General features: G+C 35.8%; 1 protein-coding gene across 9 annotated transcripts in view; it reads left to right on the top strand.

The window, feature by feature from the left end:
* Positions 1–17,642, top strand: part of INPP4B (inositol polyphosphate-4-phosphatase type II B) — a 753,420-nt gene that overhangs the window by 611,620 nt on the left and 124,158 nt on the right. For all 9 annotated transcript variants that reach the window (XM_034661577.1, XM_034661575.1, XM_034661579.1 and 6 more), the window contains one exon: positions 12,017–12,194. In XM_034661577.1, coding sequence (XP_034517468.1) covers positions 12,017–12,194 — 178 coding nt within the window. The remainder of the gene's footprint in view (positions 1–12,016; positions 12,195–17,642) is intronic.

Raw genomic sequence — 17,642 nt, forward strand, 5'->3', positions numbered from 1 at the left:
TAATGATATCATCCAACCACTTCAATGTCAACATATTCAATCATCTCTCAATCTCTTTCCCTCAAACTTCTCTTGAGAATCTCTTTTCTTAATAAAAGTCACCACCATTCACCCAGATGTTCAATTTAGAAACTGGAAATCGTTGACTACTTTTCTTCCCTTGCTTCCACTTCCAAAAAAATAAAAAACAAAATAAAATCAGTTCTATCAGTTCTACCTTCTTATTTTTCAGGAAGTCATTCATTTCAATAATAAACTATGGGTTAGGACAATTCTAACCCATGGAATCACCATCTTTTAAATATTCTACTGCCAAATCTCCTAATTCCTCTCTCTCTTTCCAGACTGGCTCTCATCCAACCTGTTTTTCTCACTTTGGTTTGAGTAATATTTCCAAAAGGCAAAATCACAGATCTTGTGATTTCATAATGTTGAACATTTCTTAGCTGCCTCTTGCATGGAGTATAAAGTTCAAGGTGCATAATATGTTCATGTGTTATCTGGTCCCACTTTCTTTTCCATTTTCATCTCTCACCCTACCCTCCATATGAACCAGACTAAATTTCCCCAGTTTCAGGGCTGCCTGCAAGCCGCCTTTGACCCGTTGGTTAGACTGCTGCTTTAAGCCTTCTGTGTACAGTCATCCCTGATTCCCCTCTGGACTATATGTGCCATAAGGACATGGACTGAGTACATCTGGTTGACCGTGGTATCCTCAGGTGCTAACTTGTAAGTGTTAACGGAGGGAATGAATAAAAGAAGTCAAAGGATTGCCTGTCACAGGACTGTCTCTCCTCTGTCTGAAAAGATCAGAGTGACTGTATCAGGTAACAGAAATGTAGGGAATATTTGTGGAGTTGGGAAACAGAAATGGAGTGTTTGTAGAAAATATCTCATAAGCTTAAACACAGACATTTTTTTTCAGGTATTAGAATGTTACTGTTTGCTTGTACCTCACTAGGAAGGGAAAATATACTTTAGTGTGTTCTGAAAAGGGATAGATGATAAATTTTGTACGAATAGCCTAGCCCAAAATCTGATTCGGTATCAGGAATGCAATAGTGACTTTAACATTTCCCTTGGTGACATTTTTCCGATCATCTACCCAAAAGCTTGCGAAGCCAAGTGTGATCTAAAGCGTAGGCAAGAAGGGCTGTATGTAGCGTGACGGTTTGAAATTTTTAAAAATTAAAGCTTTCCCTTAAATGACTTTAATTGTAAATGAAAATAAGTTTCTTAAACGACCTAGAATTTCTAGTGATAATATATCTGGCGAAGAGAAAAGTGTCTAAAATGGTAAAACACGTCATCAGTCCTAATTTGGGGATTTCAGAAAGCCACTGAACTTCTCATCCTTCCATTTCCTTGTTTGCACTGTTGATGTGGCTGATTTCTTTTGAAATCATTAGATTATTAGAAAGAGTGGTTAAAATCTTGAGATTTTAAGGAAAGATTTATAAAGTATATCATCACTGTTTTTCAGGAAGATAATTTGGATAATTTGACTTTAACAATTAAATGTTTTAATTTCATAGATATTAAAATACGACTTCTGGTTTTATCTGGGAAGAAAAAGAAATCAACAGGAAGATTAGGACTTAAAAGATAAAATGTGAAATCTAATAAGCAAATTACATAAAGAAGCCTTTCTTACTAAAAAAAGTAAATATGAAAAGATAATATGGTTTGAAGACCTACTTTTTGTAAATCAGGAGTTGCATTTCTCGTTCATTGTAAACTGAAAAAATGAATTTAATCATGACGCTGTTATGTCATCTCAACTAGTATGCATTTAATCCAAAGAAGAACTCTTATATTCAGGTTAAACACTGAGCAATTTTCAGCCCATTGATAAAGCTCTCTATTAGCTTAGATATTTAATATCCATTGGTCTCAAAGGCAGCAAACAACAAAAAAGAAAGTCATCAATGAGTAAATTCCCAGAAAATAAAAGATACTGTATTTTCCAGAGCTTTAAAGTAGTAAAAGTGCTAACAAGAAGGGAAAAGAAAAGAAAAAGGTAGTGTGGGACCTTTGTCATGGAAGAATCACACAACTGGCTTGTGTAACATGAGAAAAATACTGCTATCACAAAATCTTTGTTAGATGGAACTTTTTCTGAACAATTCAGTGTCTTCTCCACTGTCATTAGGTCTGTGTTAAAAGTAGTTATTGCAATGATTCTGTCAGAGGAGAAAGATGGCTTAGCCTAGGATGGTGTCAGCACAGATACTGAAAAGGAGATTGGTTACAGAGATATTTGGGAGGGCTTGGCAATTGTTTGGATTTTGTGTGTTTGTTTGGAGTGGGAGGTAAAAATCCAGAGATATCAGGAAAGACTCCCAAGTTTCTGTGCAGCCATACATGTGTATGGCGATGCCATTCACTGTCCTTAGCTCAACAATTGAAAGAGCATAAAGAATCTGGGAATGAGGGAGAGAGAGAAGAATGGGGGGGGAGGGAAAAGGGGAAGGGAAGGGAGAAGTGGGAAGATGAGGGGAGGGGAGAGAGAAAGGATGTAAGAGTGGGCAGGACAGGAGCCAAATCTCATCCTGTAGACTCTGGGGACTCACGGACAGGTTTTTTTCTGAGGATTAACAGGATCAGATTGTATTTTGAACCACAGTGAAAAGAATGAAGAAGAGCAAACAATTAGACCATTATAATACTAACGGGAGAGGAAATGGGTGACTATGGAGTTAGAGATTTTAAGAAAACTTTTAGAGAATTTCAATCAAACTGGATGAATATTGAGGAAGATTAGGCCCGGTTGAGGGACTCTTAGTACTCTGGTTTGTACAACTGGGTAAGTGCACAGGTTGCTGGGAAAGAGAATACAGGAAATAAGCCATTGGTTTCCGTTGCTTAGTTAATAAAGTCAATTGTATATATTCAATATGAAAATAACTTTTGGGAAACAAGAAAATAATTTTGTTGAGTCTGTGCTTTTTTTCCCCAATTAAATAATCTTTTAAATGTCAGAACCAACAGGAATCTTAGAGCTCACAAATTCCCCTATTTACTTTATTGATGAGAATACTGAGATCCAACGATTAAAACACCCATACAGATAATGACAGAACCCGAGCTAGAAAATTAGACTTCTGTCCCCACTCTCAGGTTCTTCTTCCATACTTATTCACCCTCATACAATCAGTAGATATTTAACACAAAACATAGTCTCCTAATAAATGAACAATGTTAGTTCTAACTAATAATGTAAGGTATAGATGACCTTTCCAGAATTGATTTTGCTGCCCACCGGATGGAAATTTAAGCGGAAAAAAGAAAACAAAAAAAGTTGGTCCATTCAACTCTTTCTGGGCTTTAATTAGAATATGATTTTAAGAGGAAATTACTTCACCTCTACAATTACAATAAATACATGAATCGATGTGGTGGGTAACACTATTTCAATCTGCCTAAAACTGTTCTGTATAGTAGTCAGTAAAAACATTTTTAGACATTGGTTCTCTCTATATTAGCCCTCCCAATACACCTCAGGAAAACCACTTATTTAGGAATCAAAATAATAAAAGAAAAAAGTAAACTTTTCTAAGATGCTCATAGATTCTATTCATAGTAGTAAAATACTAGAAACATCTTGAATGATTGAATAAGCACTCTGCATCACTAGAGTAGAGCATTATGTAGTCATTTCAATTAGCGTGTGGATTATGAGGTATGTAGAGATGTATATAATAAATGTACCTGCAAGGAAACATGGAATTACATATACACAGATGTCAATCTAAACATGGGTGAATGTTTTGGAAAGGATAGTTTATGTAGAGTGGTGCAGATAGGTGCAGACAGGGCTATAGTTCTTTTAGGATGCTTTTGTTTTCTATCTCTCTTCCTTTTTTTTAAAGATTATATTTATTTATTTGAGAGAGTTAGCTTAAGAGAGCGATCACAAGCCGGGGATGGGGGTTGGATAAAAGGAGAAGCAGACTCCCTGCTGAGCAGGGAGCCCAATGCAGGGCTCGATTCCAGGACTCTGGAATCATGACTGACCCGAAGGCAGACGCTTAAACGACTGAGCCACCCAGGAGCCCTCTATTCCTTTTTATTAGCTGTACAGTAAGAGAAATGTCTTTGTAAAACCCTTTTTCTACTTCTCTTTCCAGCAAATATGGAGAACTAGGTGACATGAAAAAAATCTCCAACTACAAAATATATAGAAAGTTAGATGCCATGTGACATCCTTTGTCACAATGCCATGTGGCATTGCTTGTAAATGAATGTCTGACCTCTTAAGAATGTAAGAGCCATAGTACTAAGTGATTAGTAAGAAGCTCTGAAACTATGGCTACTCAAAGAATATTTAAATTTGCAAGGTCTTGTGAGAAGAAGACTAAGGTTAAAAAAAAGTTATTTATTCCGTTTCTTCCTCTCTGCTACCAGCCCTGGCTTGTGGCATTTATACGACAGGCATCATCATATCATCCACCAGTTATCTTGCTGGGTCCCTCTGGCCTTTTGCTTTCCTCAATGCATTCACCCAGTAGCAGTCATTAAATATTTGTTGAAAGCAATTTACTGTGAGAGGATTTTCAGATTCTTTAGTCTAATCTGTGTTATAAAATAGAATCATACATCTTCTCTAATGAGCTTTGTTTTAATTAGAAGATGAGAATGTCTTCAACGATATTTTCTTTTAGTGTTTATAGGCTGTACCTACCATTATGTTACTAAATAAAAGATGTTTCCTGTGTTAGTTATTGTATTATAATTTTTCCAAATTTAAAGTAGGCCAAATCATGTTCATGAGGTAGTAAAACATAATTAAGAGTTCAAACTGTGAGATAATAAAGACCTGGGGATAAACTTTGGTTTTACCAACCATACTAGTTGTTTGATCCAGGAGAAGTTACTTAACCTACCCTAGCTTCAACTTCCATGTCTGTATGATGGAATAATATTTGTTCCTCAAAGTTTTGTCAAGATTAAATAAAATAATCTCTACAAAGCATTTAGCATAATACTAGTCCTGTTTTATAGACTCCATGACTATTGGCTATTAAAATGAGAGAAAGAGAGAAAGAGATTTGGATTATTAGTGTAAATTCCACAGAATAAATTTGCTTCATTAGAAACCCCCCCATGAAAATATCTTTAGGTTTAACAGGGAAAATATGAAATGGCTCTTAAATATACTTTCTGCTTTCCTATATTCTTATCCTAGACTCATAATCACCAACACTATAATATCAGATTCTGGAAATATTTGCTTATTTTGCCCAGCTTTATTAAGGTATAATTGACAAATAAAAATAATACATATATAACATATATATATTTAATATAAAATTGTTATGTTATATATTTTATTTGTGAAATTATCACCACAATCAAATTACTTAATCTACCCATTATCTCACATGGTTATTATTTTATCTTCTTCTTTATCTTCATCTTTGTTGTCTTTTTTTTGTGCGTGTGTGGTGAGAACACTTAAGATCTATCCTCTTGGCAAATTTGAAATATACGATACGGTGTTGTTAACTATAATCATGGTGCTGTACTTTAGATCTCCAGAATTTATACATCTTGTATAACTGAAATTTTGTACCCTTTGACTAACATCTCCCTATTTTCCCCTCCCTGCCTCCCTGGCAATCACCATTCAACTCTCTGCTTATGTACTATAATTTGCATACCCTGGGACTGACCTATTTTAAGTGTATGATTCAGTGATTTTTAGTAAATTTACAGAGTTATGCAATCATCATTACAGTCCAATGTTTAGGACATTTTCATCACCCCAAAAAGACCCCTCATGATCATTTACACTCAAGGGAACTTTTACTTTGACAGTATATTTGGGAATGGTTTCTATTCTCGTACTTAATCTTACTCTATATTAGGCATGTGAATGGATAAGGTCCAAGATGGAGTTGAAAAGTTTTTGAGATGAGGGGGAATCAGGGGACATGATTTGGGTATTATTCCATCACACCTTTGCAGAGGAGTGAGCATGAAAATACCGGGAGCCATACTAGGCAGAAATAGAAGTGACCAGACCCTTGGAAGTTAGCAAAGGACTCAGCACAAGAGTATTGAGGAATAAATGGAAATAGGCCATGGAAGGAAGTGAAATCACATTGGACTTTGTTTATTTAAAGGTCATAGAAGAGTGCCTGAAAATTTTTTAACAGGGCAAGAATAGGGCTAATGAAAGATTGCATATAGAAAAGAGGTCTTAATGGTTAAGAAATTGCAGACAAGAACTTGCAAACTGAAAAATGGGATAGTAGAAGCCACTGTGATCAGAGACACTTGGCAGATTTCCTTTGAGGGTAAGTTGAGCTGAAGTGAATTTTAGGAGTTTTACCCTCTTAATTAGCATAACCTGTCACAATGCTAATAAATGGTAGAATCAAGTGTATTGTTCAAAACATTGATTCTAAAATTTCTATGAAACCAATATTAAAAAAAAGAGTTGATTCAAAGATAAACATTAATTTAAGCTTCAATCATATAACTAATTTAATTATGTAAGTGAAATCCATACGAGGTAAACAAAACAAATACCATTTTCCTTTTAGTTCTTTTCTCTAAGCCATACTTCTAGCAAAAAATAGAAAGGATGCATGGGGGGAAAGCAGAGAGGTATGTTTTTACCTTCTACAATTTCATGAAGCACATTGTTAAACCCTGTGAAGCCAAAAGGGTATATTCAAGTGCACTAAGGTGTAGATTTTCATTTATTATCCACATAGTTTTCTTCGCAGTTAGAACAGAGAGAATGTCTGTCCCTCCCTCTGGATTCAAGATATCGTTTTTTTTTACAAGTAGTGCTCGAGTTGGGAAAAATAAGTGGAAATAGTCCCTAGGTTTTTCTCTGGAGATTTAGTTCTGCCACAGGAGCAGAGGCACATAATTTTTTATCATTTTTTTCTATGTTCCTCAACCCTAATCCTCTTCTGCCTGTGCCTCGTCCCGGATATTTTCCTTCCCTTTCCCCTCCTTGTCTCTTCTTCATTTCTAATCTATATTCTTCCATGACTCTACTTACCAAAATAATGGCTTGGTTGGGCAAATCAGTTAAGGGGTAAAGGTTGCGGTGGCATGGGGGAGGAAAGGTGGCAGAGCAAGTCCTGGGATCTGGGTGTGAGCGGGGAGCTAAGGAAGAATTGCTTTCTTTCTCTTTCCTTGCCTGCCCCCTGCCTCCTTCAACCCCAAGTGTAGGTCAAGGATTTCAATGCCTTAAAGTAAGGACAGAGATGGGAAGACCATTTTGTAGGGTAGAAGACAATGGTGCCTTGGAACAGGGTTGTTGCAGTGAGTGTGGAAATAAAAGGTTGAAATCTGTTAATGTCTTGAAGGAAAAGGCAGAATTTTCTGGGGGAAAAGATGGACAAAGGTAAAAGAGGAAGAGAAGGGACATACACCGCGTCAGACGGACTTGCCATGAACTGAGATGAGAGAAAGTGTATAGAAGGAGCTGGTTGTTGAGGATGAGGGGCAGATAGGGAGCTCAGTTTGGGACATGAGAAATTGGAGCTATGAAGAGGACAGCTTTTGGTTTTAATTAGAGTTCTGGGAAAAGATCTAGGCTAGAGATGTGAATTTGGGAATCATCACAACTATTAAACCAAAAGATTAAATGAAATTACTTAGGAAGGGCACGGAGACTAAAAAAAGGAAGTGCCCCAAGGAGTGAGCTCTGGAAGGTGCAACACTAGAGGATGGGGAGAGAAGGAGAACCAGCAAAAGCAATTGAGCTAGAGGAAGCACACGAGAACATGCAGACAGTGTTTAGTTGTATTTCGGTTAGCAATTGGACTTCGTGAATATGAATGTTATTTCACTATATGCCTTATTTTTCTTTACACCTTCAGAATATGACACTTCTGGGAACAACATGCACACGCCCCTATGAATTATGGGTGTGTGTGTGGTGCGTGTTTTCTAATTAAACTGATATATAATTAAATAGATATATATTTAAGTGTGTATATATACAGATATACATATATACACTTTAATGCACTGTTTCATCCATAGAAAAATATTATGAAATTAATTTCAATTTTCATTGTCCATGATTTGCTGTATTATGTACATCTTACAAAATATTTTCTGTCCAAGCAAATACTTTGTCTTTCTTCTGGTTTTGTCTGATTGATAGTTAATTCAAGTGTTTGGATTCAGTTTAAATTTCAGACCACTATAAAATAGAGTTTAAGTGTATTCTTTTTATCTCAATAATTAAATTATACTCATAACTTTCCATTTAAAAAGCTATAACTGTTAAAATATATGACATGTTTAAAGAGTAAGGCACTGAATAGGTAAAGGAAATTTATGTACACTTAAAATTATTTTGTGGGTGGCGATATTTTTTTTTCCCATACCATACTATTTCATCCTGGACATCAACATTGGCTTTTATTGTAGAAAATGAATCTTTCTACCTCACTAGGTAAGATGCTCGTCGTTAAATGACCTAATGGGGAGAACCAGTGCCTGCTATGTAACTTTGCTCCAGTGGAGACTGACTCAGGAGCAGGGGGTGGGCGTTATGGGATTGTCCCACAGCGGAGTTTGGGGAAGGAGGGGAAGAGAAAAGGGAGTATGCTGGGAGGGAAAGGAGGAAAGGATGATAAAAGTAGTGAGGAGAGGCAGCACTGGTAATGAGAAGGGAAGGAAAACAACCTGTGTGAGGTAAGAAGATGGATGCAAAGCAAGCCTTGTAAACCGTGTCATGGAAATGAGAATAATTTAGGAACAAGGAACTTGAAACTTAGAATAAGAAAAAGGACCTTTATCAGAGTCATCGTGTAGCCAGCTCAAGGGTTTAGAGGGGATTCACAGCCAGAACAAGGGCAGCGGGTGCCTCTGAAAGAGCTCAGCCGGGCCTCTGCGTCATTTCCTGAGGCTGTGGTTGCCGGTGCTACAGCCCACCGAAACAGAATCTGCCAGGGTTGCCAGGGAATCTGCATTTCTTTAAACAAACACCCAGGCCCTCTCCTCATCCTCAAGTGAATCATATGCCTGCTAAAATTTGAGGACCACTGAACTGCTAATAAGGAAAAAACATGTAAGAAATAAATCTTGAAAATGTATGTAGTAGACTCAAATGGAGAGGAGAGTCTAAAGGAATTTGCAGAAATATGTAGGAAAAAAATAATGAAAGTAGGGATGCCTGGATGGCTCAGACTGTTGAACGTCCGACTCTTGGCTTTTGCTCAGGTCATGATCTCAGGGTCCTGGGATGGGGTGGGATCAAGACCCACGTGGGGCTCCGTGCCCAGCGCAGTCTGCTTGGAATTCTTTCCTCCTCTCTCTCCCCCGCCTTTGCCCCCCACCCCCGGCTCTCCTGGCTTGACACTCTCTCTCTCTCAAATAAATAAATAAATAAAATATTAAAAAAAAATAATGATAAAAATAAGTAACGTTCAGGAGTAAAGTAATGATGAACTGCCAGGGAAGTATAAAATGAGTAAAGAAGGAAGGCAGTGGTGACAAGAGTCAAACGAATGCATGAGATTGAGTTATGAGAAGGCAGGCATGACATCCTCAAAGAGGACATTTATGGGAAGAGAAAGGTGGAAGACCACACATGGCCTCCAGAGCTCTGCTTTCCAAGAGCTAAGCTGTGGGAGGCCTGTCAGTACCCAGAAGTTGACAGCAGAAAGCAAATTATGACAGAAGAGCGGAGCAGTGGAAAGGGACCACCAAACAGCTACTGCACGTTGCTTTCTCTGGCGGGTCTGTAGTTCAGTCTCTCTCTGCTGTCAGAGGTGCTGGGTATCAAACATCATCTCCACCCCCAGAACCCACCAATATCTTTAGATAACCACTTTCTTTGCCAAAATAACACGGAGTTGTTTGATTTCCTAATCCACTGTGGTGGATTGAACTCTGTATCGGGTCTGAGTACCGATGAGTAAGGGGGACATCACAGGTGGCAGTTTTTGTTAGAGGCCTTAGCATACTCCCGCGTGAGATCAGATGAACCAGAAAAAGTTATAGATAATTGGCAGGAACAATTGTTTTCTTTCTCCTCCTCGCCATTGTTCTTTGTTCATTTGCTTTAATTTGCATTGAGATATATATAATAAATAGTTAAGGTATGTTTCATTATTAGGCTCTCACTTCTGAAATGTAAAAGTCTGTAAGTACAGAATTAAGAGCAAATTCTCCTAAGGGTCACACACTAGCGACGTGTGTCTTAGCCGTCACAAGCCTGCATTCCTCATCGGCTTCTTGTCCTAGCTTCTGAATAGTCCAAGCAACCAACAGCTTTTCTTTTAAATCATTGCAGTGAATAAATATAAATAAAATAATAGGAATATTCATTATATGTTTACAAAAAAAGAGTGTTGTCTTCTGAAGAAACTGATATGTTTCCCTAAAAGTCATTAGTGTAAATGGAAGGGGAGGGAGGGTGCTCCCTAGAAGTTAATTTTTCTTATTGGATCTAATATTTCTTTTTTTTTTTTTTAAAGATTTTATTTATTTATTCGACAGAGATAGAGACAGCCAGCGAGAGAGGGAACACAAGCAGGGGGAGTGGGAGAGGAAGAAGCAGGCTCATAGCAGAGGAGCCCGATGTGGGACTCGATCCCATAACGCCGGGATCACGCCCTGAGCTGAAGGCAGACGCTTAACCGCTGTGCCACCCAGGTGCCCCTGGATCTAATATTTCTAAATAAGAAATGGAATTATGGGAATTTTAATAATTTAACTGTTAAGTGTAGAGAAAATACTCAATAAATACTCAACACAGAGTGCACGATACATGAAAAATGCTCTGAGGGTTGGATGCAAAGGGAGATAAGCAAGTGCTGCACCAACCATGTGAACTTGCCTCTTTTTTCACTTTGGCAGGTATTTTGCTGGTTTATGCCATTCTCTGCTGAAATGCTTCCTTTGTCTTCCCTAATCCAAAGATTCCTTCATTCCATGGAATCCTTACCCCCACTATTAGTATGCCTGACCGATTTTTAGATGATGATTATAAAAGTCAGTAATTCTTCAATTAGTAATCAATTTTAGATTTTTTTTTACAAGTGAAACGAGAAACCACTAGGAACAAAATGGGTAATGATAAAATAGCATAATGAGGGGCGCCTGGGTGGCTCAGTCGTTAAGCGTCTGCCTTTGGCTCAGGGTGTGATCCCAGCGTTCTGGGACCGAGCCCCACGTCGGGCTCCTCCGCTGGGAGCCTGCTTCTTCCTCTCCCACTCCCCCTGTTTGTATTCCCTTTCTCACTGGCTGTCTCTCTCTCTCTGTCAAATAAATAAATAAAATCTTTAAAATAAAAAAAATAGCATAATGAAATGTTTATGCTACAAATATTCTTTTTTTAAATTATGATATGCTATAAATATTCTTGTTCTATCCAATAAAATTCTCCTTATGCCCACTTGGCGTTAATATATTTTCTCCCTATTTCTCAGCTATTAAAATTTACTCACTCTGCCCTACCTATCATGGGGGAAAATATAGGTAGTACTTATTGAATCCTTGCTCTGTGTTAGGCACTATTGTAGGCATTTCATGAATTATGACCAATTTACCCACCTCTTAGAATTCTTGTGTATTTATTCCTAATTTCCTGTGGAGGAAACTGAAGCATGCCTAAGGTCACCCAGCTGGTAGGTGGCAGGGCCAGAATTTATATTCAGATTAGCCTGAATATAAATGCTTACACTTTTCACTCTGTACTAATGTGACTTCAAGTTTATTAGTAATTAACAATAATTTGTTTTGACTACTAATACCTGACATGTAATTATAAAGAATCTTCCTAGTGGTTTAGCAAAACGCGATTTATTTCACATTTAAAATCTTTAAAAAATATCTTGGTCTTAAAAAAATATCTTGGTCATTTTACTTAAAAAACTCTTAGGACATCATAAAAACCTCTTAGAATAGTTCTTATCTGTTCAAAACGAAGTCATGCTATTTGGAGTTCTGTTTCTCATTTGCCATCTGGTACTAAGGGCTGCAAATTCTTTCTGCTTTTTTGTGTAACTTGCCTTTATGTTTGTTGTTCCAGTACTGGATACCAGTTTATTTACTATTCACCTGAAAACACAGCCAAAGCAAAAGAAGTTCTCAGCAACATCAATCAACTACAACCTCTGATAGCAACCCATGCAGACCTCCTGCTTAATTCTGCAAGCCAGCATTCTCCAGACAGCTTGAAGAACTCTTTAAAGATGCTTTCAGAAAAAGTAAGATCCAAATCACCACTACAGTGGGGAAAATGAAATACCCAAATCCCCATTGGTGTTGCTTTCTGCATACATTGCCTTTCATAGCATCTGGAAATGTAAAATAGACTAGGTTAAAAAGTAAGCTTCAAAGTATTGCCACAGGATCAAAATGAACAGGCCTCATTCTCTTTTCAAATCTTACTAAGCATTAATTATTTTTTTTTAAGTAGGAAATGAAACCTATTATTGGTTGAGGTATATTTTCTCTGTTTCTTTACGTCTTTCACTCTCTTTAGTTCATGGATTTATTAAATGAGTTAAATTAGATTTTGAAAATTTATTTTCCTCTGGTAATCAGCTAATTTTTATGCATATGAAGCCGTACATTTGAATAGGAATGTCACTTCATTTGAAAGCACAACTTTGACGTGGATTCTTATCAGTAGCTTGAGGTAATTCCTCTACCTTAGTTTGCTTTCTACAACATTATCTACTGGGAGAAAGTTTTAAAAAATTTCAAAAATGTTAGCTATTGTTTGAAATGTAGTGGGACCTAAACCTTAGTTTTTTCAAAGGTGACTTGCACCTGTATATGCAAAGAGGAAAGGTAGTCTAGCATGGGGTAAATACTCAACATCAACTTCCATATCTAATTAAGGCAGCTGAAAGATTCAGAGAGAACCAAGATAGAAAAGACAAGTTGCAGCTTGATTTTAAATATAAAACCAAGTGTCCTGGACTCCAATTCCAATACACTTATCATTAACCTTTGCGCTCTGAGGACATCTTGCAATTTATTATGTGATAATTCCAATAAATATGACCTTGAAGAAACTGAGCAAAAAAAAAAATTCTCGTGGTATCATTTTAGAATAAAATAACTGTAGTTTGTCATGTCCTTAAAGAACAGATTCATAGAAACTTGGGTATTCTATATGTGTATATTTTTATTCATATATGTTAATTAATAATATTAATACCTGGCACTTACTGGACATTTTAATGTATACATTATCATTTATTTTTCTTACAGAAAAAATAATATCTATTTTCATTAAGAATTAGCTAATATCTATTCAAAAAGGTCAACTGAATTGTCTCATAAATTAAAAAGTGAAAAATGACAACCTAAGTCTTCCAGTTCAAAATGCAGCATTCTTTCCATGACATAACAGGTACTTCCATCATGAAAAAGAAAGAAAAAATTGACCCACATTTTACAGATACCCTACTTTGCCAAATATTGTGCTTTATGATTTACATTATTTCATTTAACCTTCGAATTTAATTTCCATCTCACAAAGGAAAATGGTTGAAGCTCAGAGAAGTTGAAAAAAGATGTGTGAAATCACGCAGCTAGAGTTGAACCTAGGATTCAAACAAAACCAAGGTTCAAACCCGGGTCTGATTGACTCTGGAATGGAAAATCTTTCTGGTATCCTCTGTGTAATATGTGTTTTGACATTTCCTTTTAAAAAAAATGTAAACCTCTGTTGTTAGACATACTCCTCAGCAACACTTAAGTATCCAAATAGTCAATAAATGTGTTATGGCTAGAAAAAAAGAGGAAAAAAGAGGAGAGCTTTGCATATAGTAAAATAATATAATTTCATTTTGGTTGATTTCTTTTTTGGATTTGTAGATGATGTGAGGTTTTTCTGGGTTCACCTAAGCAGAAAATCTTAGCAAATAACACATCACTGCAGTGATTACAGAGCAGTATTTATATTCTTCCTGTGCATTGGGCAGGGGTTTGTCATTTCATACATCATTTACAACTTGCTGCAGTGATTGGGGTGGGGGATGGAACAGGGTGTGTGTATTTTCTCCTTTAATTCAGCATTGCTCCAACTTTTTCCCCTATGTTTTTCTACTAAGTAGACTAAGCTTCATCTGCTAATAAATCTGTCAGCCCTTGAAATCAAGGGGATCTCTTTTAAGTTAAGTTTGCAAGCCATGCATTATTTTAAGACTTCCTGCCTGGAATTTCAAAGAATTATCTAAGTTAACAGTTTACATAATCTATGAAGACGGCTAATAGTTATGGTTTCAAAATAACATATGATCCATGAATTTAGCATAAAAGATAAATATCCTTAGTGGCATCTTAAATTTTATTATAATTTAATATTAGAAAGATGTAGCTTAAAATATTTTGGATTGTTGTTGTTGTTGTTTTAAGATTTTATTTCTAGAATTTCTATACTCAATGTGGGGCTCAGACTTAATGAGATCAAGAGTTGCATGCTCTACTGACTGAGCCAGCCAGGCACCCCTAAAACATTTTGTCTTTAAGATCAGGGTCTTGCACACTGTGGGTTAGAGCATAAAAATCCTCTGTTTGTTGATAGCCCTCTTGTTTCTTTTATTAAGTCTGAACCAGTATGTTTAGAAAATAAGTACTTTGGTGGTTTTCTTTGGAACTCATTCATATAGCGTATTCAATACATATTAGGGATTATCTATGTTCATACTTATCAAGGAAACTCCATAGTCAAATATGGGAGAGCTCTCTGTACTAGGCTGGGGATATTTTGTAATGAGATGACATCTCTCCTCTTAGGTAACGTGTTGCATCTGGAGATGCAATGAACACATTATCAGATCAATATGTACTCAGAGTCTAGGGGTGGAAAGCAAAGGACAGCAGAGACAATTGCATATTCAGAGAATCTCAGAGCAGCAATATTTATAGATCCAAAGTCAATTCATGTCATCTCTATTGTACTGACAACCAAGCCATAAGACTAAGGTTCCCCAGTAAAAGTCCTTCTCTCTAAACATCTATCGGTGGAAACAAAACAAACAAACACAATTTATGAAAAGTAAAAAATATTTACTGAGTTAATACTAATTATTAGGTGTGGTTTCTGATACTAGGTGTGCTAAATGGAATAAGACACAGGTCTGTTTCTTTTCTTCCCAAGAGATTCAAGGTTCTTGATGGTAATGGTTATTTATGTTGCTAATGATGATGACAATAATAGGTAGCATTTACTAGAATTTAATAACTGTGAGTGATGTATTATTATATCTTTCTACAAGTCTATGAAGCGGGCACTATTATTTTCAACATTTAATCTTTTTAATCCTATGAAGCAGTTATTGTTAATATCCTTATTTTATACAGTAGGGGAAACTGAGGTACAGAAATATATGTGATACACCCAAAATCACACACCTTGTGAATCTAGCTCCAGATGCTGTGAGCTTAGCCAGTGTACAATGTGGTCAAATGTTCCATGAGTTCCGTGAGGGACACTTGTATATGCAAGGAAGGAAACAGGTAGGGATGTGGGGGTGGGAGTGGAGAGGACAAAACTGAAATTCTGTAAAATAAAAATTTTTTATAATTTTTTTTCATGTCCTAATGTGCACAAACTCAATTAAGTTGTTCTAATTTTTAATTATTAGTGTATCTTCTGATGAATGACTGGATTTGTTTGTTGCATATTAAGTCATGAAAATAATAAAGAAATTATTTAATCTTATAGGTTCATAACAAAAGATACTCTGAATTTATATGAATAACTTGAATAAAAAAGACAAAAGGATAGGCCAAATTTTTAACATAAGATCTGAAAGGTTAATAATAGAGTGGGATAAAAATATATTTTCCTTTCCACTAGACTTAAAGTATGCAATATTATGAAAAAAAAAGGGAGAAAAAAGTAATGTGATAAAATTCAAACTGAAAAAATAAGGACCTAAGTATAGACAGTGTATGGGTATCTATCTCTCATAGCTTAGATATATGTGTGACATTAGCTTTAATGCCCATCACATTCTCTGTTTCACAGAGGTCGATAAATCTTGTTTAGAAAATCATTATTATTCTTGCTCATCAGAAAGCAATGTCGAGCACTTAATTGTGTGTGGTATTGTGCTAGATGCTATATGACAACTACTACATACACATGGCCCTCAACTTTTACAACCTAAAATGTAAAAGAATGGGGTGTGTCACATTATGACAGTTGTTAAATGGTAACAGTAACATAAGGATTTGTTACAAATTTTAGAGGCTGTGCTCACAGTATATTTGACAAAATCTCACAATGTCTAATTCCTAGTATCCTTTAACTTTAACATAATATACTGAAACATCCTATTGTGTTTCAAAAAAAGAAAACAAAGCATTTTATTCTAACATTTAACTCAGGGTTTTCTTAAAAACTCTTCTGGGTTTTTTTCAATGACAATGCCAGAAGCCAGTATACTAGGAAGTTGAAGATACACATGATACTGTATTGATTATGTTGATCACTTAGGTACTGAGAAGGAATTCTTTTATTTACTTCAACCGTTCCTAGGTCAATCTCAGTTCCAAACTAAGCAGAACTTAGTGAATTGAGGTTCTTTTGTTTGTTTTATTTACACTTGGTGAAAGTATATATAAATGTATATAAAAATATAAATGAAGATGAAAGTTTGTGATAATATTTCTATTTCTTCTTTTTATACTGCCCTTTAAATGGTAAGTAGTTAATTGGTGAAATAAGCATATACCAAGCAAAAATGAAACAGGAAAATATGACCCATAACCAGAAGAAAGATCAAGCAACAGAAACAGACCCAGAAACGACAGAGATGATGAAATTAGCAGATAAGGATCTTACAACAACAATTATAAATATGCTCCATATATTTGGGAAAGCAGAGAAACGCATAGACAGGATGAGGGAGAAATGGAAATGTAGAAAAGAATAACATAGAAATGAGAGAATTGTGAAATATAATTTCTGAAATAAAAATATGTACTAGGTGGACTTAGCAGATTGGTCACTTGAGAAGAATAGTGAACTTGCAAACATAGTATTAGAAACCATTTAAATGAAGTACAGAGAGAAAAAGATATGAAAACATAAACAGAAAAAGAATGACTTACAGAACAATACCAGAAAGTCTAATATGCATGTAACTGCAGTCCTGAAGGAAGCCGAGAGGAAAACAGACAAATATTTGCTGAAACGATGATGAAAATTCTTCAAAATTCAATGAAACAGTGAAACTATAGATCCCACAAGCTCAGTGTACTCCAAGCAGAATAAACATTACAAAAAATGAAGGTATGTCATCATCAAACTGCTGAGAAACAAAGATAAAGTGAAAACTAACAAAAAGAAAGAGATCTGTAACAGAATTATTCACAGGCCTCTTATTAGACACTATGTAAGCCAGAAGACAGTAGAGTGTTATCTTCAAAGTACTGACACACACACTCACGCACACAAATTATAATTCCATATCAAGAGAAGATATCTTAAAATAAAGATGAAATAAAGACCATTTTAGACAAAAATTGAGAGATTTCATAGAAAACTTGCACTACTACAAATTTTAAAGTAGTCTTCAGGCAGCAGGAAGTGATAACATGTAAAAAATAGATTTACACAAAAGAATAAGGAGTGCCAGAAATGATAAGTATGTGGATAGATATTAAAAAAATTATTAAAAAAATTCAAT

Source organism: Ailuropoda melanoleuca, chromosome 5, assembly GCF_002007445.2.
Source record: "Ailuropoda melanoleuca isolate Jingjing chromosome 5, ASM200744v2, whole genome shotgun sequence".
Lineage (NCBI taxonomy): Eukaryota > Metazoa > Chordata > Mammalia > Carnivora > Ursidae > Ailuropoda > Ailuropoda melanoleuca.